We start from the raw sequence: 22,358 nt of genomic DNA, 5'->3' as shown, positions 1-22,358 counted from the left end.
AGGATTTTTTGTCAAAGCCATTTTAATTGCATTATTTTTATGGAATTGTAGAAAAGATTCCGCGAGAACAACCATGAAAGTAAGTCCGATTGGTCCTGAGTTTTCCATTACGTGAATCTCATTGTTCCAATGAAAATAACATTGGTATAAGCAAAGTTCTATGAGTTGCTTTATCTCAGGTATACTTAGTTTTGTTAAGTTTTTATATGATAAATTGTTACTTAATTGTTCTAAAAGTATTACGGTGGCTTTTTTTAACGGAATTGACGGGTACAAATTTACTACATCATAAGACACTTGAATATCATTGTTGGCGACATTCCAATTTTTAGCTTTTTTTATAAAGTCAAAAGAGTTTTTTAATCGTGTCGGATTTTCATTTAAGACTGGTTGTATTATCTTAACTAAGAATTCTGATATTCCGTGGTTTGGTGTGCCAATGGTAGAAATAATTATTCTCATAGGGTACGATTTTTCTGGTTTATGAGCTTTTATTACTCCATACATTCGAGGTGGGATAGGATCACTTGGATATATTTTTTCGTATTCCTCTTTAGAAAAACGCTGTTTTTTATTTAGTTTTGAAAGAAATCTTCTAATTTTTGCCGCGTAACTGGCAGTAGGGTCTTCACTAATAATTTTTGTCGGACCAATTTGTTCACGGATTTTTTCTAAAGCTTTAGAATGTTCAATTCTTACAAAACCTGTTCCTTTGTCAAACGGGTATATAGCAATGGTTTCATCGTTTTTTATTTCTCTAAAAGATATCCTCTGTTCTTTTGTCAGATTGTTATTTATTTTTTTCTCCGTTTTTAGTATTCTTAAAACATTTTTCCTTAAATGTTTTAAGAATACTAAAAAGCGTTTTCTACTTTGTTGTTGTTTTCTAATTTTAACGCAGAAGACTCTGTTGTTGTTATAATATCCATGTATGGTATCGGCTTAAAAGATGGTACAAAATTTGGACCAAGGTTTAGAAAATCATTGTGACTTATGGAAATATCGGTATCGCAAAGGTTTAAAACTGCGTCCTTTTTATATTTTGTTGTTTTTCTCGCAATATCTTTTCCATTTGCATGTTCACTTTGAAGTATGTTAAACTTTTTTATTAATCGTTCTTTTGATTTAATAAACATGCTTTCCCTTGATTTTTCAGTAATTTGTTCTAATTCAATATAGTCTTCTTCATTAAGTTTACATTTAACAGTTTTAAAGTTTTTTAACATCATTCATAAGATTAAAGAATCGTTTCTTTGAATCATTTTTTATGCAAATTAAGAGTTCAAATCTAAAACGAAAAGTTATACCTACTGCTCTTTTACTTTTTATTGGAGAGTTTATTCGTAACAACTTTGGAATAATTTTATGTTTTTCGCATTTTTGTAAAAAATAATAAAATAATAAAAAATAGCTTATTAATGTTATATCAATGTTATTTTCATTGGAACAATGAGATTCACGTAATGGAAAACTCAGGACCAATCGGACTTACTTTCATGGTTGTTCTCGCGGAATCTTTTCTACAATTCCATGAAATTAATGCAATTAAAATGGTTTTGACAAAAAATCCTGCACTTAATCTAAAATCATTGTTAAGATACGTTGACGATAGTCATGCAAGATTTCCTAACATCAAACAAGCAAAACAGTTCCAAGATATTTTAAATCAACAACACCCTGCAATACAATACACAATTGAAGTTGAAAACGAAACAAAAACGCTTAACTTTCTTGATATAACCATTACAAATAACACACTAGGAAAATATGAGTACAAAGTATATCAAAAAAAGGCAGTATTACACACCAATTTCATCAAAAAAGACAAAATAAAAACAAAATTCCATCAGAATGTAACAATCTTCCTGTAGTGTCTTTACCTTGGGTACCAGGCCTTTCACCAAAACTTCGAAAAATATTCCGAAAAGCAGGGTACAGAGCAGTATTTAAATCAAACCCAATTTTAAGATCTTTATTAACATCAAGAAACAAAACAAAACTACCAAGTAACAGCCAACCTGGAACCTATATAATAAAATGCAACTGCTCCAAAGTTTACATAGGTGAAACAAAAATGCAGGTTAGTACGCGGATGCATCAACATCAGAAGAGCATTAATGAAAACAAACCTAATCAATCTGCATTAGCATTTCATAAAACCTTTCGCAAAGAAAATATTATTTGGGAAAAAACAAGAACGTTAAAGGTAGAAAATAAAAAGTTTGAAAGAAAAATTAGAGAGGCACTAGAAATACAAAACAACATGTGCTCTGCGTGAAACAGTGGAATTAACCTTGATGAAGGCCAATATGTAAAAACTATGTTTTGGACGCCATTTTTAAAATTTAAAAATCAAAAGAAGCCACTCAACCGCTGACGTCAATAGTAACAATTTTATATAAACTATAACAATTAAAAATTATTGTAATATTTTACAAGCTGATGATGCTGGTATCCATAACCCAACGAAAATTTCTTATATAATAATATTATTTGTATTGAGAGAAACTGTATTACTTGATGTTTTAAAATAATATATATATATATATATATATATATATATATATATATATATAAATATATATATATATATATATATATATATATATATATATATATATACATATATATATACATATATATATATACATATATATATATACATATATATATATACATATATATATATATATATATATATACATATATATATATATATATATATATATATATATATATATATATATATATATATATATATATATATATATAAATTTTTTAAGACACTCTGACTGTGGCAGTTCCCATCTTTTAACTTTTAAAGTATTTCAATAATTTGCGGCAAAAGCTGAACTTATCTAATGAGAAAAAAAAACAATTCTAAAAAAAGAAAACAATGTTGTAACAAAATATCAAATTTTAATTAAATAAACTTAATAAGTTTAATTTAAAAAAAAAAATTAAAAAAAAATTTTATAAATTTTTTATGCAATCTTTGTTTTTTTTTGTTTTTTTTTGTTCGGATGGTTGTTATTTTTAGCTACCAAATTTGATACAAATTGAGAAAAAATATATTTTTTATTTTATAACAATTTAACAACAATTGAAATTTTAATATGCAATTTATTCACGGTTTTTATCGCTTTTAATGTTTTAAGGCTTTTGTTTCTCAAAACTTATGTAATAGAAAAATAAGAAAATAAATTGCTATTTATTTATAAAATGTATTATTTGGTTAATAAGTTTTGTAATGATGGAAGAAATTAAATGAAAATATTTTATAAATTTATTTACTACATTTGATGCATGTCTTAAGTTGTTTCCTTTATATTGCCCAATTTCCAACTTTAATACAAATTACTAGAGAAAATGGACATAATTGACAATTGCTCTGTTTGACAAAATGTATTTAAAATTTTTTAAATAGATGTAAAATATTTATTTTTTTGGAGCCCATTTAAAACTTTTAAATAAAGTTTTAAATAGGCTCCTCAAAATTTTGTTTAAAATGTTAAATAAATGCACTAGCTTTTGGAACATCGTCAATGTGTTTATCAGGAAATAAACTATCATGTTTAATGGCACAGTTGAGAAAATCCAACGAAAGTGCAGACTATTTTAATGCAGGTAGTGAAAACAACCAACTATTTAATATTAGAATACTTGTATTAATGACTTTTTGTTTCTTTACAAAGAAAACTTGTTAAAAAATGAAAAATTTACAATTAAATAGCAATTAGTTTTCTTGCTTTCCTTTGATAAAAATTGATAAAAACAGTAAAGTTTAGTAGAAACATTTAAAAAATGAATTTTAAAATTTTTTATATTTCTAGTGCAAATAGTTAAGTTTCCTTAAGATACTGACTGACAAAAGTCGCAAATTGTATATCAAAAATTATTTTTATTTTTGTTATATTTTTATCTGCCTTTTTTCATGACTTGTATCAATTTCGGTAGGGGAAAATACTAAACACCCTAAAAAAAGAAAACAAAAACAGTAAAATATTCAGATATTATTTTTTTGACATAATATTTCTTTTTTTAATTTTCAATTTTTTTTTAGTTTATTTTGTTTAGATTTTCTATTTGGTCTAGCATTTGTTTCCTTTCTTCAGGTGTTGCTGTTTTATTCTGTTGTTTCTTATAGCTTTTTTTTGCTGCAAATTTTTAAAACACTTATTTGATGAAAGCGTGGTCAATTTGTCTAAAAAAGTTACATGTTAATTAAATGTGGACGAACAAGGCATGCGGGAGCACATGCTTCCCAATAAGGCTTATGTATAAAGTATATATATCAGGCCTTGTAATGAAGCAGGAGCAATCACTCCGCGGATGTGAAACATGCCCATAAATGGTTTTCTGTGCACGACAACTACCGTTCGTCTGAAGAACTTGCGAGGAAGAAAATTATAAGTTGATTTTATAGAAAGTATTTTCAGTAAAATATTTTTGCTATCAATTCTATGTTTAATTAAACAGTAGAGTTAATTAATAAATAATACTATAATAATATCAACAAAGTTGTAATTGTTATAAAGTACGTCATGCATAATTTAAATTAAAACTCTCAGTGCAAGAGTGCCAATGATTTATTTCTTCTATTTGAAAGTTAAATTCAGCATGGCGCTTTTTTTTTTTTGAATTATTGTTAAACTTTATCATATTACCCCTTAATCGTACACTGGTTAAGTCGAACCATTCACTAGCTTGCACAGTTTTTTTGGCTCCATTTGACAAGAAGGCAATTTTATTCATCACATGCACTTATATATATAAGAATAAAGCAATAATGGGTAATTCCATGTCAAATGACCCAGGTCATGTCACCATACATCTCAGATTTTGCTTATTTTTATACAGTTGAGAGTGCTTAGTAAAATAAGAATTCTTGAAAATTTTAACCTCTGGCCCCAAGAAGATTCTGAAATATGACTAATATTTTACTTTTAGCAGATATTGGCCATGTCCCTTTTATCCCCTCAGAATTGTAACGTATATTTAGGGGTTTCAAGTCACATAACTTTAAAAATACTTGATTTTTTTACTTAAAAATTCGTAACTATTTTTGGAGGTGACGAATCCAATAAAATGATGTTCATTAACATTACCAATTATAGCATCAAACCAGCTCCAATAGTTGATATCCAAGTGCAACATTTGGAAAATTGACTCTCAATTGTTTTGCATTGTCTAATGTTATTAGATGGCTACCTGAAATAAAAAATACACTTTATTTTTAGTGATTACCTATGAACATGAAAACAATTTGTTCTTATTTCAATATATAATGCATAACCAAACCATCTTATTATAAACTTTTATAAACTAATAGATTTTAATTTTATCTTTCGAAACAGATTTTACAATTATTTTTTTATTGATATTTACCTTTAATAACTTTTCTTTTTGATTTATACTTATTCACTAAATTACAACATTTTGTTTCTTTTCAAAGTTTGCACCAACTCATAATTTCATTGGATTCGCAGTAAAAAGATCTAATATTTTAAAACTTAAAATCTCTAAATAAATGTTGCAGTTCTGAAGGGACAAGAGAGGCCTGGTCAACAACTGTTTAAAGTAAAATCGTCATAGTTTCAGGATCTTTTTAGAGCCAGAGGCTAAAATTTTTGAGGAATTCTTATTTTACTAAGTACTCTCAACTGTATAAAAATCTGAGATTATAGGGTAAAGTTTTTGAAAACTTCCAGGTCGTTTAACAGAATTACCATTGTTTTTATTACTTAATATTACTTTATAATGAAATCTCAATGATTTATTAAATTATTAGTGTTACATTTGTTAAGTTTTTTGAATAATTACTTTCATTAAGATTGACTTCAAAATCTTTTTTTTTTAATTGGTCTGCAGCAAAAGAAAAAGAAGCTGTTGATTTCATGACAAATAACTATCCACCTAATTATCGATACCAAGACTTTGCCCCTCAATGGAAAGCTGAGTTTTTTGATGCAAATGAATGGGCAGATATTGTGGAAAATTCAGGAGCAAAGTATTTTTTTTTACTACTATAATATATTTTATATATAATTTTTTTACTATAATAATTTTTTTACTGTAATAATTTTTATATATAATTTTATATTTAACTTTTATATATTATTTTTATATATAATTTTAACTATTATAATAATTTTATTGAATTAGTAACTTATGAGTCACCAATCAAAACTAATTTTTATTATGATAAATATTCCTCAACTCTTGGTGTCAGTTATTATTAATTTTTCAAATATTGATCTGAAACTCATAAACCAGAATATGCATTTATATCAGGCCTTGTTTTAAATAAAAAGCGGCTTAGCTCAATAGCTCTTCATGATTTGTCATAATCTTTATTATATTTATTATTTAAAGACATAAACTTTTTTAAACTACTGCAATAAAATAAATTACTGCAAAACAAGTTTATTTTACTAATTAAGAAAAACAAATTTTGTAAATGTACATATTGTGGAATGCCTATTTTGTTTCAATTTTTTTTTTTTAATTTTAAATAATTAAATTTACTCTTTTTATTATCATTTAACATAAATTTCTTTCTTTTCTCTGCATTTGTATAAATAAATTAAAATCTTTTTTTTTTTTGTTATTTCTTAAAATTGCGGCTTCGCAAATAATGATTTTTTGCTTTTAAAAAGTTATTAAAGCGATCCCCAAGTGTCGAGACAAGTTGTGTTCATATTTAAAAAAATGTTTTGAAAAAACATTTTGGCTAAATTTTTTTGATTAAAACCAAAAAATAAATGCACGCCATAAATTCACGTTTTATTCGAAGCTCGCCGTCTCCATTTTTTTTTGGTTCTTGGAGTCTGTATAATGCTAGCCGCAATCTGCAGACTTGATAATTTGTTCCATGCATATTTAATTCATAACTGTTTTGGTATATGACATCATCGCAAAATCTTTTTAAGATAGCATTTTTTTGTTATTATTTTAAAGATATAAATATTTTTTCTACTACAAATATTTGTATAATTTTTTACTAAATCACAAAAAATATTTGTGATTTAGTAAAAAATTATGTAAATACATATATATTTTTATATTTATAATTTTTTTTTCTACTTGCTTTATTATTACTTTGTTTTAGAAGCCAGCCAAAATCATGAAACAATTATACATATTTTGTGATTATTAGAGTTTGGAGGCAGAGAAAAATAAAGGCAGTATGATGCAGTTTCTCGTTTTATATTTAGTTCATATGGCTTAATAGAGTTATTCGTTTTATGTTTAATTTACATTTAGTTATGGCTTAACTCTTTCACTACCGCAAGTCTTTGGTAGCGGCTTTCAAGTATGCTTCACAATTTATCTTGTTTTGTACATAAGTTTCCATTCTAGACACATGTAATTTGTTTGTTCTAAAGGTTTAATTAATTCTCTACATAATCAAGAAAAAATAAAAGCTATATTGTATAATTATAAAAAATTATCACTTGACAAAGTTAAAAAATCTTAAATAATCCTTCATAAAACGAACTTCTTTAAATTTATAAAATCAAATAGCGTTAACACTGTAAAATTTAACTTGTAAAAGTGTTAAGTATTTAGTTAAGTAATTACCAAAGTCTTTTGAAGAAGATATATTCTTTTCATTCATTAAATGAGTTTTGTTTTGGACTTAATGTTTTTGTTACTATTTATAAAAACAATAGTTTTAAGCACTTTTCATTTGTTATTGTTTAATGATGTATGTTAAAAACTTGTTTAATTAAAAAGTACATTTGTTTAGCTTTCTATTGATATATATGTTATGCTTTAAAAGAGATTTAATATTCGAATTTTAATTAATTGTAAATGTTATGCTATTCAAATTTTATTCAAAAAAAATGTGTGGTCGCTACAAAAAGATTTTTGTTCTGGTAACAAACAAGTTAATGCGACTCTTCGTTTTTATATTTATATTATAACTATTTTTTGTATCTTTTAGTACAAATATTTGTCTTAACTTTAATTTAGTTTGATTTGTACGGTTATTAGTAAAATAATTCATTTAATATTTATTTTTTACTTAGTTCAGTTTATATGTTTTATTCAAGTCACTCGTTTTTTATTCAGTTTATACTTTAAATTAATTTATACGCTTTAGTAAAGTTATTCTTTTAGTATCTAGTTTATATTTAGTTTAAACCAGTACATTTTACTGCAAATATTCGTTATATGTTAAATTTTAATTTTTTGGGGATTTAGTAAAAAGTTATACAATTGACATAATTTGGTGGTTGTGGCAAAAAATAATACATCTTGAAGGAAAAATTTTTATGATGACATCATATACCGAAACTGTTATGAGTTAAACACGCATGGAATAAGTTATCAAGTCTGCAGATTGCAGCTAAAATTATACAGACTCCGAGAACCAAAAAAAAGTGGAGACGGCAAGCTTTGACTTAAATGTGAATTTAAAAATTAATGGTGTGCATTCATTATTTAGTTTTAATCAAAAAATTCAGCCCAAATGTTTTTTTTTAAACATTTTCTTTAATATGAACACAACTTTTCTTGGCACTTGGGGATCCCTTTAACAAACAAAAAATATTACTTGTTGTAAAGAAAAAAACTCAAGTTAATTACTTTATTAGTGTTTTTTTTTTGTGTGTCAAAGATTCAAGTTTCCAAGTATCATTTATTAAAAAATATATGCCGTTGCGCTTTCACTTGCCCTAAGACAAAAAAGTTAAACATACGTTTTATGAATATTTTTGATGCAGTGTTATAAGTTATAACATGTTTACAAGGAATTTAATTTTTTTGTAAAAAACAGAAAAGGAGGAAGAAAAAAAACGAGAAAAAAAAACTAGTTTTTTTTTAATTTAAATAACTTTTTTAATCAAAATTCTTTCTTAATTATAAGTAAATTTCTGTTTTTACTTTTTTGATATCACACAATCTGTTATTTATACAAAGCTGACGTAACTATTATAAAATATTATTTTGCTAAACTATTATTTTTCACAAAGACATTGCAAGAGCTATATTGCTTCAAGCGTAAATTCAAGTAAAAATGTTAATAATAGAGTTATATCCATAAAAGGAGTTATTTTTTAGTTATAAAAATAATAAACTCGTAATAACATGTCGTTTAAAGTTTGTAACAATGTTTTTTTTTTGTTTTTTTTTTATAAAATCAAACATTATAACAAAACAAACAAACAAACAAAATTTAAAATTCAAAAGTGAGGCTAATATAAAATAAAATTTAATGTGTATTATTTTTCAGCTAAAAATTTTTTGTTTTGTTTTTTATTATTCTTTTTAAATTGGGTAATTATTTTTGTTATTGTTTGTTATGAGATATTGTCTAAATAAATATTCTTACTCTTGTAAGATGATGAATAAAAATATTATTATTAATAATATTTTATGATTTCTTTTTTTATGTGCCTATAACAGCTTTTTTTTTCTTTAACTGAACATTTTTTTAATAGAGAACTTAATTTTTTTTTTTTAAATAAATATTTTTTCTTAAGTTATTACATTTGTAAGTAGCGCGAATATCAAATGTAATTGTAATGCAAACTTTTTTACATAATTATCATTCAAACTTTACAAGTGATTTTATAGCGTTAATTACTTATTTTATCTTACTGCTTAAATGACTTGTCTAAATATTAAAAAATGATAAAAAATGGCTTTTGTGAAATGGCTTACCACTTACGTTATTTGGCTTTGCGCATACGTAAATGGTACGCCAGTTTATGCTTTAAAACAAGGCCTATAATATATATATGTATATATATATATATATATATATATATATATATATATATATATATATATATATATATATATATATATATATCAGGCCTTGGCTATTTATATATATATCAGGCCTGATATATATATTTATATATATCAGCTATTCAATTAATGGAGATTTTAAAAATAGATTGCTGGCAATAGACAATGTAACTTAACCTAATGCAATGCAACTGACAACCTTAATCTTGAAACTTTTTAAAACCGAAATGAAATGGGATCCTCCACAGAAGCCTCTAGGAATAGCTACCACTGTAGAAGGTCTAGAAGATGAATCTAAAAGCAAGGAATGAGTTTATATAGCAGATGAAATATCCTACTTAGTGACGACGACAACAATGAACACAGTTTTAAAGGTTTCCAAAGTGAAGAGGAACTGGACAACTACAATAATCAACTAATAGTACATGCAGAAAATATAGCGTCACTAATGGTAGGCATAACTATGGATGGCGCAAATGTTTTAACTGGATGGAGACAGTAATTTGAAAAAATTCACTTACGCACATTGTTTGTTGCATTAATTGCAGCTGGCACCAAAAGATACAGCCGGCAAATCAAAGGAACTCCAAATTCTGCAACTATTTTGCAAGCAACTCTTATTATGTATGTATGTACTGAAGCCCCCGAAACTTCCTGATTTTGTATGATGTCATCCGTGTGAGTCTGGTGCTGCATATATATATATATATATATATATATATATATATATATGTATATATATATATATATGTATATATATATATACATATATATATATACATATATATATATATATATATGTATATATATATATATATCAAAGTATTAACAATGCCATGTTGTGCATGGATGGTTTGTACTTTTGGTGTGCATTGTCAAGGTCACATTTGGACCCCTTTGTTATGGCTTAGGGTTTATTAATAGTAATGAGGCAATTGCTTGGGCTATTAAACAGTGAACTGAGTACTATCTAAGCTTTGAATCAAGTTCTTTAACAAATTTAAAAATGACTAAAGTATTAAAAACTATAAAACCCAAAAAACCATTGTCATTACCAAGTTCTCTGAATCTATCATTCACTAATATTCATGGTCTTTCAAGTAACTTTTCTTCTGTTGAGTCTTATCTCTTGCAAAGTTCACCAGACCTACTTGCTCTTTGTGAGATTACTTTGAGTTCAGCTGTCTCATCTTGTGATCTTAGTGTTGATAATTATCTTTCTTTAATTCGTAAAGACTCCAGTTACATGTTTGGCCTGGGCATTTACATTTGCAAGAATTCACCCTTTGTCGGGAAACTAGGATTGAATCCACAGACTATTCTTTTATGAGCTTTCGTTTAGCACCACTTCACTCTATTGCCTTTCTCTTTGTTCTATATCGCTCTCCTCCATCTCCAGACTGCACTCTTTTTGATATTGTTTCTGATCATATTGACCAAGCCCTCTCTCTTTATCTATCAGCCAATATCGTTGTTGTTAGTGACTTTAATGCTCATCACACAGAAAGGCTTGGCTCTAGTGTCAGTGACTCTGCAGGCATTAAAGCCCACAACTTTTGCCTTTCTCAATCCCTAACTCAAATATTCAACTTTCCAACTCGCTTTCCTGACAACCCTAATCATTTACCTTCTCTACTTGACTTATGTCTTGTTTCTGATCCTAGTCAGTGCTCAGTTTCTCCACATTCACCCTTAGGTTATTATTTTAGAGAGATCACGGTTTGATCTCTCTAAAACTATTATCTCATTCTTCTTCATCATCTGAATCCCCTATCATCGAACCTCTTACAACTACCTTAAAGCTGACTGGGACTCTTTCTGTGGTTTTCTTTGTGATGGCCCTTGGGTAGAAATCTTTTGTCTTCCTGCTGACAAATGTGCTTCTTATGTAACTTCGTGGATTCAGGCTGGCATGGAATCTTTTGTTCCCTCTTGACAATTCCAAGTCAAGTCTCACTCTTATCCATGGTTTTCCTCACATTGTGCTGGTGTAATTTTCAATCAAAATCATTACTTCCATATCTATCAGCAAAACAATTCTTTAGAAAACAGTTGTCTGTTTGTTACTGCTAGAAACCATTGTAAAAAGGTTTCGTCTAATGCCAAAGCCCGCTACTCTCAGGTCATGAAATCTTGTATTTCATCACAAAAATAAGGCTCTAGTGACTTCTGGAGAATCTTTAATAGTATCAATAATAAGGGCAAATCTGTTATTTCACCACTACTGTATGGTTCAGACTTTGTTACCTCACCTAAAGACAATGCTGAATTGTTTACTATGAACTTTTATCAATATCATCTCTTGATTCCACTTTTTGCGTTCTACCTGATATAGCCGTCAAACAGATCAATCTGTTGCTTTACATTTGTATCACTCCACCTTCTGTATCTAAAGTAATTTCCTGCTTAGACCTTCTACAGCTTGTGGTCCGGACAACATTCCTGTTATAGTCTTGCAGAAATGTTCTCCGGAGCTGTCGTCTATACTTTCAAAACTATTGAACAAGTGCTTATCAGAGTCTTGTTTTCCAGCATGCTGGAAAGCAGCATCTGTTATCCCTATTATCAAAAATTCTGGAGAACGATATGATTCGTCTAACTACCGTCCCATTAGTCTTCTATCATTAGCAAGGTTTTTGAATCTTTAATTAACAAATACTTAATCTCTTATCTTGGATCTGATAACTTACTTTCTGATCATCAATATGGATTTGGATCTTCTCGTTCTACAGCTGATTTGCTAACAGTAATAACTGATAGGTTTTATTTTGCATTAGATAAAGGTGGAGAGGTTAAGGCCATCACTCTTGACATTTTTAAAGCTTTTGATAAAGTTTGGCATGCTGTACTTCTCCATAAGCTTTCTTCTTATGGTGTATCTGGTAACATCTTTAGTATAAAAGTTGTCCTTGATGGACAGCACTCTTCTTATTCTGTAACTTCAGGGGTTCCGATCTTCCAGTTATTCTCACATCTAAGGTGGCATTGTTCACTGATGATACTACCATTTATTCTTGTCATGATAAGAAACCAACATTCTCTGATTGCTTCTGCTACAGGATGGGGCTCACAGTGGCTGGTGAACTTTAATTCAGATAAAACTCAATTTTTTTCAACCAATCATTATCGCAATAATTTAGATCTCTTATATTTATGAGCGGTAATGTATTTGATGAGTCATTTACCCTTCATCCTCTTAGATTAACTCTTACTTCAATCTATCTTGGAAACCATATATCCATATATCAAATCCATTGCCAAGTTAGCATCTGCTAAGGTTGCATCTCTTCATCGAGGGCGACACTTTCTTACTCCGGATTCTATTCTCTATCTCTATAAATCTCAAATCCAGCCTTGTATGGAATACTGTTGCCATATCTGGGGCAGATCTTCTAATGATGCCCTTTGTCTTTTAGACAAGGTGCAAAAATGCATTGTAAACATTGTTGGACTTGCTCTTGCAGCCAACCTCCAACCATTATCCCATCGTTGTAATGTTGTTTCTCTTTCTCTATTCTACAATCACTATAATGGGCACTGACCTAGATAGCTAGCGTCTCTTGTGTTATCTTCTAAAATTCATTTTCGTTTCACTTGTCATTCAATTAAGTCTCATCCTTTTTCTGTGACTGTTTTCTGTGACTTTCCTCAAACATCAGTTCTTTGGAATTCTCTTCCTTCATCTTGCTTTCCTGATTCATATAATTTGCAGTCTTTTTAGTCATCTGTCAATCGTTATCTTGCTCTACAATCTTCATCTTTTCTCTTCCAGTAACTTCTGACTCTAATTAGTGGTTGCCTGCAGCCTTGTTGGAAGCAAAGATGTTAAAAGAGTATATATATACATATATATATATATATATATATATATATATATATATATATATATATATATATATATATATATATATTATAAAAATATGATTATTCCTAATGGGTCCACATGAAGCACGAAATATAGATTGCTACGACATTATTATGAAATTATTGCAAATTTTTATTTCTAACTTAGCATGAATAAAGAGTTTTATAATTCATTAGCTTCTTACTTATTATAGAATGTTTCAAACTCTTTTTGTGTTTTTAGGAGTTAGCAACCACTGTACCAATAGCATGGCATAATCTGCTGTGAAGTTTACGCCTAAAAAAACTCATTAGAAAAGTTCAGTGTTTGGAATAGGTGTCGGTATTACAGAAGCAAATGCGGAGATAAGTGGTTGCAGATTACCGACAAGTGAACAAGTGCTGTGATACTACATGTTTCATCAACAAGCTGGCCTGTTTATAAAGCGATCGAAGTGTGACAGTGCAAAAATTGTGTTGAAGCAAGTCATTCCTTTCTTCAAGAAAGCAAATATTCCAATAATAACAGAGAAGAAGGCCTGTTAAAAAATCATGGCACTGTCTGAAAAGAATGCAAAACTTGATGGTCTTTCTCTAGATCGTTGTTCATCGTTGTCAGCACTTGCCAAGCTTGATCAAATGTCAGAAGAACTCAATTTGATATTTCCACTATGGGTAAAAGATGCTAAAAAAGTCATGAAGAATGACTAGGACACAAAGTTTTTAGAGTCCATGAAGACAGACCACACGGCATCATTTGGCTCCCATGACAAGAAATCGGCATTACAGCTACAACGCAAGAAGCCACGACTGCAAAAGCAAGAAGAAAGTAGACTAAGGGCAGAAGAAGCAGCTACTGCTTCAGTATCTGCTATTTGTACAGTAAAGCTCTCTAGCAATAGCAGCGAGGAAAGTAGTGATGAAAGTAAATGTGATATTGGTAGTCCTTTCAAGACTTCTGAAAAGAAACTGGTAAAAATGCACCATTGAACTACCCATACTGGAACGGCAGCTCATATACCTTATAACATTCTCAAACCTCCAAGAATTGTGGCTTTGGCAACAAAAATGAAAATTTCTCCTGCACAAATTGCACTCACTGAGGCCATTATTGAAGAATCAGGTGATGCTAGCAAAATTGCTCATATGCCACAGCAGACAGGTCCAGGCGTATGGTAAATGAAGAAATTGCTTCTGAAGTTCGGAAGTCATGGGTTCCACCAAAGAATGCTTTCCTGCACTGGGATTCTAAACTGATGAAGAGCCAGGCAACACATGACTTACAGAAAAGACTTGTGGTCGCTGTTGGCGGCAACGCCAATCTTGAAATTCTTGGCCTACCTGCTTATCAACCAGGAACAGATCAATGATCTGGAGATATCATCACTAACGCTACAATGCAGTTGTTGCAGTCATGGAACTGTGCTGAGTCAATAGCAAGCATGACTTTTGATATTATGGCCAGCAATACCGGACATGTCAGTGCCGCGTGTGTGGCCCTGCAGCAAATAAGTGCATTGCAATCTAAGTAAACATTCACTGCAGTGCATTGCTCTGGTCTGCATGGCGTCATCTAGTTGGAGAAGTTATTTTAACACACATTTTTATCGACTTGCATATTGAAGCATCAAAATCACCGGAAGTTACTGTATTTAGCACATTTAAGAAGCATTTTAACACAGTTCCTCATGGAAGCGACGAGACACTCAGTCCATTTGACCCTCTACCTTTCTCGAATGATTCAGAAACTGTTTCTCAGATTACTATGTGGAAGGAAAGTGCAGAAGCAGTTGCTGAATCTTCCATAGAGCATTAGTAAGAAGACTAAAGAATTCATTGAATTATGTTTGCTGTACTTTGATCCAGAAAACAGACAGTTTTACTTTCGTCGACCAAGTGCAATCCTCAAAGCTCGGTGGAAGTCCAAAATATTGTACTCCATCAAAATGGTCCTTCTTGAAGAGCCAAACCGTTTGTTCCCATAAAAGCACTGAAGTGTCAAATGTTCTGAAATGGTGCTCCTTGCTCTATTCAGTGACATTGTTTCAAAGCCTGAATTGCAGTTCTTAGCCGAAAAGCTTCTGGCAACAAGACCTAGTGATGGAATGGTTCTGTCGCATGATCGCTACAGAACTGGCTTCGGAAAACCCAAGTTTCTGACTGAAATCACTGCCACAACAAGACTTGGAGATTTGGTTACTGCAGATTCATGGTGCATTTTCAGCCTTTTAGAGTTGAATGTGGATTTTCTTAACAATAATGTCGAAAACTGGCCAGTTCACTCTTTGTTTCTGTCATCAAAATGAAGATGATTTCTGTCAATGTTATCAATGACAGTGTGGAACGCTGCATGAAACTAAGTGCAGACTTTCTAGACGCAGCCAAAGTCAAGGTGAATTATCAGAACATTCTGCAAGTTGTTGAGCCATAAGAGGAAACGATCAACACCAACAGTCAAAGATCACGAAGATGACAATTGACAATATTTAACTATATACCCATAATCGCAGTAGCTAAATGCTACCTATTGTACTGTGCTCTGTTTGATATTGTAAATTTTGTCATACTTGTTTGGAATATTTGAGTATTCTTTTGTCCATTTGACAGTCTTTGCAGTAATTCCTGGAATTATAAGTAATTTTGTGTATATTAATTGTTTAAATGTAACCGACACCAATAATAGTATTAATTATAGTTTATTGCAAAAAATACAGATATTTTTGTTCGTTCTGGACCCATTAAATCGCCCCAGAAAAGTCTCAAATTTTTACTGGAGTCATAATTTATGAAGTGGAACACTGGAATCAAAGGGCCGAAACTAAAGTAAATATTTAAAAAAATTGCTGGGGGTTTAATGCACCCTTATGTATGTATATATATATATATGTATGTATATATATATATATATATGTGTATATATATATATATATATATATATATATATATATATATATATATATATATATATATATATATATATATATATATATATATATATATATATATATATATATATAGATCTATAGTTTGTTGGCTTTGGGAAGAGCGGAAGGAAAAAAGTGATTCTTACGCTAACACATACGTCACTTTTAATTACTTTCGTCCAACACAAAAATGTTGGACGAAAGTCAAAACCATTAATTTAATTACAAATTAATTGTTATATAAAAAAACCACAAAAACGCAAATTTAATTGACCAGAATGTTTTTAAAAACATTCTGAATGTTTTTAAAACATTCTGAATGTTTTTAACAATATAAACAATGTTTTTGTTTTTATTTTTTTAATAAAATGTTTTTATTTTTATTTTTTTTAATAAAATGTTTTTATTTTAATTTTTTTTTACTGTAAATCATGCGCGGAGTGTTGCTACATCGACTATCTTATAGCCTGACTCGCAAGGGAGTGCTGCTACATCGACTGACAAATAGCCTGACTCGCAAGGGAGTGCTGCTACATCGACTGAGGGTTTGGTTGGGGCAGGCAGTCTATCATTATAAAAAAAAAAAATTCCGGTCTTGAATTTTAATTTTTACTTTTTGTCAACAAAATATGTAAAAAAAAATCTGACACAATCTCACGGGTCTATATATATATATATATATATATATATATATAAAAATATATATATATATATATATATATATATATATATATATATATATATATATAAATATATATATATATATATAGGCCAAGTTTTAAATAAAAAACACTTAAATCAATATATTTTGACATAAAAAAATTCTCTTTGTTTTTTTATTTTTTAAAGACATTAACTTTTTTAAATTACTGCAATAATATTAATTACCGCAAAATGAGTTAAATGTTGTTTAACTTTTTTATTATTACTATAAGGGAATGTTTATTTTCTTTTTCTTTTTTTTTTTAATGTTAAATAATTAAATTTAATATTACATTTAAAAAAATATTTGATATTAACAAATTTCTTTCTTTTTTCGACATTTGCATAAATGAATTAAAAAATGTTAAATTTTTGAATTTTTAGATAATTATTAAATTTAAATTTTAATTGCGGCTTTGCAACTACAAATGATTTTTTATTTAAAAAAAATTAGCAAGTAATAAATAAAAAAATTATGTTAATTTATTTTACTTTATATTTTAAAAGTTTATTATTTTATTGACGATTTTGTTGTGAAAGCAAAGATTATTTTTCCTAACATCATTTATAAAAATTATATCACTGTATATATTGTTTATTAAAAAATAATCGATGCAATTTAACTTGCATTATTTAAAAAAAAAGTTTAACTTACGTTTTGTTAAAATTTTTGATGCAGCTGTTTATTTAAAATTTAATTTTGAGTTTTAAAAAAAAATTTAGGAATGAAAACCAAAAAAACAATTGCAATTAAAATGATCTTTTTTTTTTAAGAACAAATAAAATTTCAATATTAAATAATATTTAGTAATATTTTTAAATAAATTTGACAGTTAAGTTAAACCCAAGCATTAACTTTAATAAACTTAAATATATTTTTTAAATCAAAATTAAATTATATATCTTTTTAATCTAAATTTAATTTTTTTTTTTTTTTTTATCATAATAAAATTATATATATTTTAATTAAATTAGTTTTAAATCATATATTTTTTTATCAGAATTAAATTATAGTATTATGATCTTTGCTTCAAGCTTAATGTATTAGCGTTTTCCAAGCGAAAAAATCAATCATTACATAAAAAAAATAAAAAAAAATAAAAAAAAATTTATAATTTAATTTGACTTTTTTATTAGTAATTAGTGCTTATATCTATCATTCAAAATTTAATTAATTCAAAAGTTTATTTAAAGTTCATTCAAAAGTTAATAAAAAATTAATTACTTCTTTTATCTCACCGCTGATAGAATAATTTAAAAGTTAAAAAATGATAAAAAGTCGCTTAACCAAAATCGCTTACTGCTTATGTAAAATCGCTTAAGGCATACGTAATTGGCTATACGTGTAACACTTTAAAACAAGGCCTGATATATAATATTTTCACATAGTGCTATTAATATTAGTTTTTAGATAGCAACTAGTTTAAGTTTATAGTTTTTGCTTGTTCAAAAAATAAACTTTTTTATTAGATATTTTGTAATCACAAGTAAACATCATGAAGGTTTTACTTTGTGGCCCTCAAATGTAAGTTGGAACTGGAATTCTGTTGATTGTGGTCCTCATCGTGATTTAATTGGTAATAAAAGAAAAGAAAATATTTGTTTTTATTTTTATTTTATGCTTTATGATATTATTTCTTTTTTTACTTTTATAATCACCTTTTCACATAACTTATTTAAATAAGAGCAAAAAAAGTTTAATACTTTTTTATATACTGTGAGTTAGTGATACATAGGACTAAGTTTAGATTCTTGTTTATCATTCAAATGAACATGAATATTGATTCAAAATATGAACATAATATTGATTAAAACAAAGATCACATTAGAAGCAGAATAATTTTGAGGACTGTGAAGTTTCAAGTACTTTACTTTATATTGATTAGGAATTTTATAAGTTTTTTTTTACCTGTTTCACTTTTCATTTGATTTATCTCACATTTAGAGAAAAGATGAATCGATAAAATGAATCCTACTGTTACATGTTATATTAATTCATTGATCATGTATTATCATGTGTACCACTTTCGTCTGACTAAAACATAATATAACATAAAATGTTGAAAACAATGACAAACAAAAAATATTAAAATAAAAAAAGAAGTTTAAAAAACTTCCTTAAAAACCAACCTTACTTTTGTAATAGTTAATTGTATCAGGAGAAATCATGAGCTTGCATGCAGATCTCTTCTATCACATAAGTTTCTTTTATATTCTGACAAATTTACATCCAGACCAACTTTACAAAACATACTAGATACAGCCCCCAATAATTGTGTTGTTCAACCTCTGAATCCCTCTAAATTTTTGTTTTTCTAGGCGAATTAGCAACTGTGTTTCATAGTCGATCTAATGTGCACTTTGGCATGTATTATTCTTTGTTTGAATGGTTTCATCCTCTTTTCTTGTTAGATAAAGCTAATAACTTTAAGTCACAGGAATATGTTCAGGTAAGATTTTTTTTGTTTTTATTTTATTAATATAAATTTTTATATATATTCTAATTCTAACATCCCCCCTCCCTTTAAAAAAACCTTTTGTTTTTATAGGGAGGGGGAGAAGTTAAGTGTGTAGAGGAGATTTTCCCTCACTTTAATGGAATCTTTTATGAGTTTTAAAGCTTTATATTGATTTTTTTTCTCTTTAGACCGTGGTCAAACCTCAGTTGTATGATTTTGTTAATAAATACAAGCCAGAATATATTTGGTCAGACGGAGACCCAGCTTCTTCAAAATATTGGGGCTCAGAGGAGTTTATTGCTTGGTTGTATAATGATAGGTATGTTAAGTCATTTAATTCAATAAAATTGATTTTTATGCAACATTTCTAGAATTAGTTTTAAATAAAAATTTGTCCTCTACTAGTCCCGTGCGTGATAATATACTGGTCAATGATCGATGGGGCCCAGAGGCATGGTGCAAACATGGAGATGTTAAAAATTGTGCAGATAGATTTCTTCCTGGTACTTTTTTTTTTTTTAATGTAAAAAGTTTTTTCATATAAAGATTTCAGAAAAGTCCTATAAATAAAAACCATAAAAGTATAACAAAAATTTTTTTCTAATTTAAAAATAAAATCTTTTTTTTAATAATAATAAATATATTTACGAAAACAATAAAACACATAAAAATGTAAAGTTAAAATACAAAAATAAATTTTTCAGCAAAGAGTAATTGAAACCAATTTAATTTACAGAGTAATTGAAACCATTAAGTTTGTTGCATGTAAGGTTAGGTTTTGTTTAAATACAGAAATCGTGGTTGGTCAATTGATGAGATTAGATTCCATATACAATAATTAGTATGATTTAAATTGACTTTTTTTTATTTTTGTTTAAATTTAATTTAAATTTGGTATAGTATAGTTGTCATAGTACATTTAAATGTTTAGATTTTTTTTATGTTATTCTCCTCCTCAAGACTAAAAAGGTCACTACAGTCAAGGAGGCTACTTGATTGTGGTTTCAACCCTCTCTTGACTCTTTAACTCTGAATTACGAACCATACACCACTACCATATTAAATGTATTTACATATTAGTTTTTATTGGTTGAAGTTGTTATTTTAATTTTTCTTTATAACTTATTTTACAAAATTTACAAAAGAAATACTCCTGGATAATATTTTAGTTCATCTGATTTTGTGCATAGTTTATGTGGGATGACCAACCAAATTTTCTTCAACTTCAAAAGTCAGTTTTTTATATTTTTTTCCTATCTTTGAACAAATGGTTTCTATGGGGTTAGGTGCAGATAATAGTGCATATATTGGTATAACATGTTATGCTGTGTTACATTTTTCTCAGTGGGCTAGTGAGAAATGGATTTTGCTGTGTGAAATGCAACTTCATGTTTTTAAAAATTCCAGGTTTAGTTGTTGCTAATGGAAACTGCAGTTTCTAATGCATCATTGTTAGAACTGTACTCTGGTTAATTAATATCATTTGTTTATTTGACCCATGAAAAAGTTGCAACATCACTTAAATTATGTTCCTAGATTCCTTCTGATCATATCCCCTTTTTGAAATTTGGTACACAAAGCAAGAATAAATGGTAGTATCATCAGCAAACAATGCCAATGATGATTATGTAAAAAAGTTTGCATAGTAAACTTTTTTTACATAATCATTATTCAAACTTCATATGTGGTTTTTATAACATTAATTACTTCTTTTATCTTACTGCTTAAATAATATCTTTCGACTTGTTTAAATATTAAAAAATGATGAAAAAGCTAATGAGGTTTGCTGGTTTTTATATAAAACAAAGCCTGATATATATGTATGTACATACAAACATACATACATATATATCAGGCTTTGTTTTATATAAAAACCAGCAAACCTCATTAGCTCTTTGTGATTTTGGCATCATAAAATTATTTTGTGATAAAGAAGTTATAATATGTTTACAAGGAATTTAATTTTTTGTAAAAAGTACAAAAGGAGGAAGAAAAACCGAGATTAGAAAAAAGCTAGTTTTTTTTTAAAATTTAAATAACAATAGTTAATCAAAATTCTTTGTTAATTATAAGTAAATTTCTGTTTTTACTTTTTTGATATTGCACAATCTGTTATTTGTATAAAGATGATGTAACTATTATAAAATATTATTCTTCTAAGCTTTTATTTTTCGCAAAATAAAACTTATGAATATAAGCAAAGACATTCCAAGAGCTATATTGCTATAAGGGTAAATTCAAGCAAAAAAATTAATAATAAAGTTAAAGAAGTTTTTTTTCTTTATTATTATAAAAAATTAAACTCTTTATAAGATGTCGTTTAAAGTTTGTAATAATCTTTTTTCATTTTTTTGATAAAAGGAAAAAACATTTTGTTTTGATCAAAAATATTTTGTTATAAAATCATTATAACAAAACAAACAAAGTTTAAAATATTAAAAGTGGCGCTGATGTAAAATAAAATTTTTTCTTATTTGTGACTCCTCAGGGAATTTATTTTTGTAAATTTTAATTTTTTTATTTCTAGGAGGTCATTATTTGTACGCTCGTGCAGTTGTATGTTCTCATTACATTGTCACTCACATTATTTGTTTGCTTGTACAAATAATGTTTACATAATACAAATCTTATTTTAACGCAAAAAAATGTTTAAATACTTTAGTTTTTC

General features: G+C 27.8%; 1 protein-coding gene across 1 annotated transcript in view; it reads left to right on the top strand.

Annotated features, from left to right (window-relative positions):
• LOC100206549 (alpha-L-fucosidase) overlaps window positions 1-22,358 on the top strand; it is a 35,545-nt gene that overhangs the window by 6,070 nt on the left and 7,117 nt on the right. The window contains exons 2-6 of the mRNA XM_065814065.1: window positions 5,872-6,010; window positions 18,702-18,808; window positions 19,551-19,681; window positions 19,879-20,009; window positions 20,096-20,193. Of these exons, the coding sequence (XP_065670137.1) occupies window positions 5,872-6,010; window positions 18,702-18,808; window positions 19,551-19,681; window positions 19,879-20,009; window positions 20,096-20,193 (606 nt within the window). The remainder of the gene's footprint in view (window positions 1-5,871; window positions 6,011-18,701; window positions 18,809-19,550; window positions 19,682-19,878; window positions 20,010-20,095; window positions 20,194-22,358) is intronic.

This window comes from Hydra vulgaris, chromosome 12, assembly GCF_038396675.1.
Source record: "Hydra vulgaris chromosome 12, alternate assembly HydraT2T_AEP".
Lineage (NCBI taxonomy): Eukaryota > Metazoa > Cnidaria > Hydrozoa > Anthoathecata > Hydridae > Hydra > Hydra vulgaris.
This window is presented reverse-complemented; position numbering and strand designations above follow the sequence as displayed.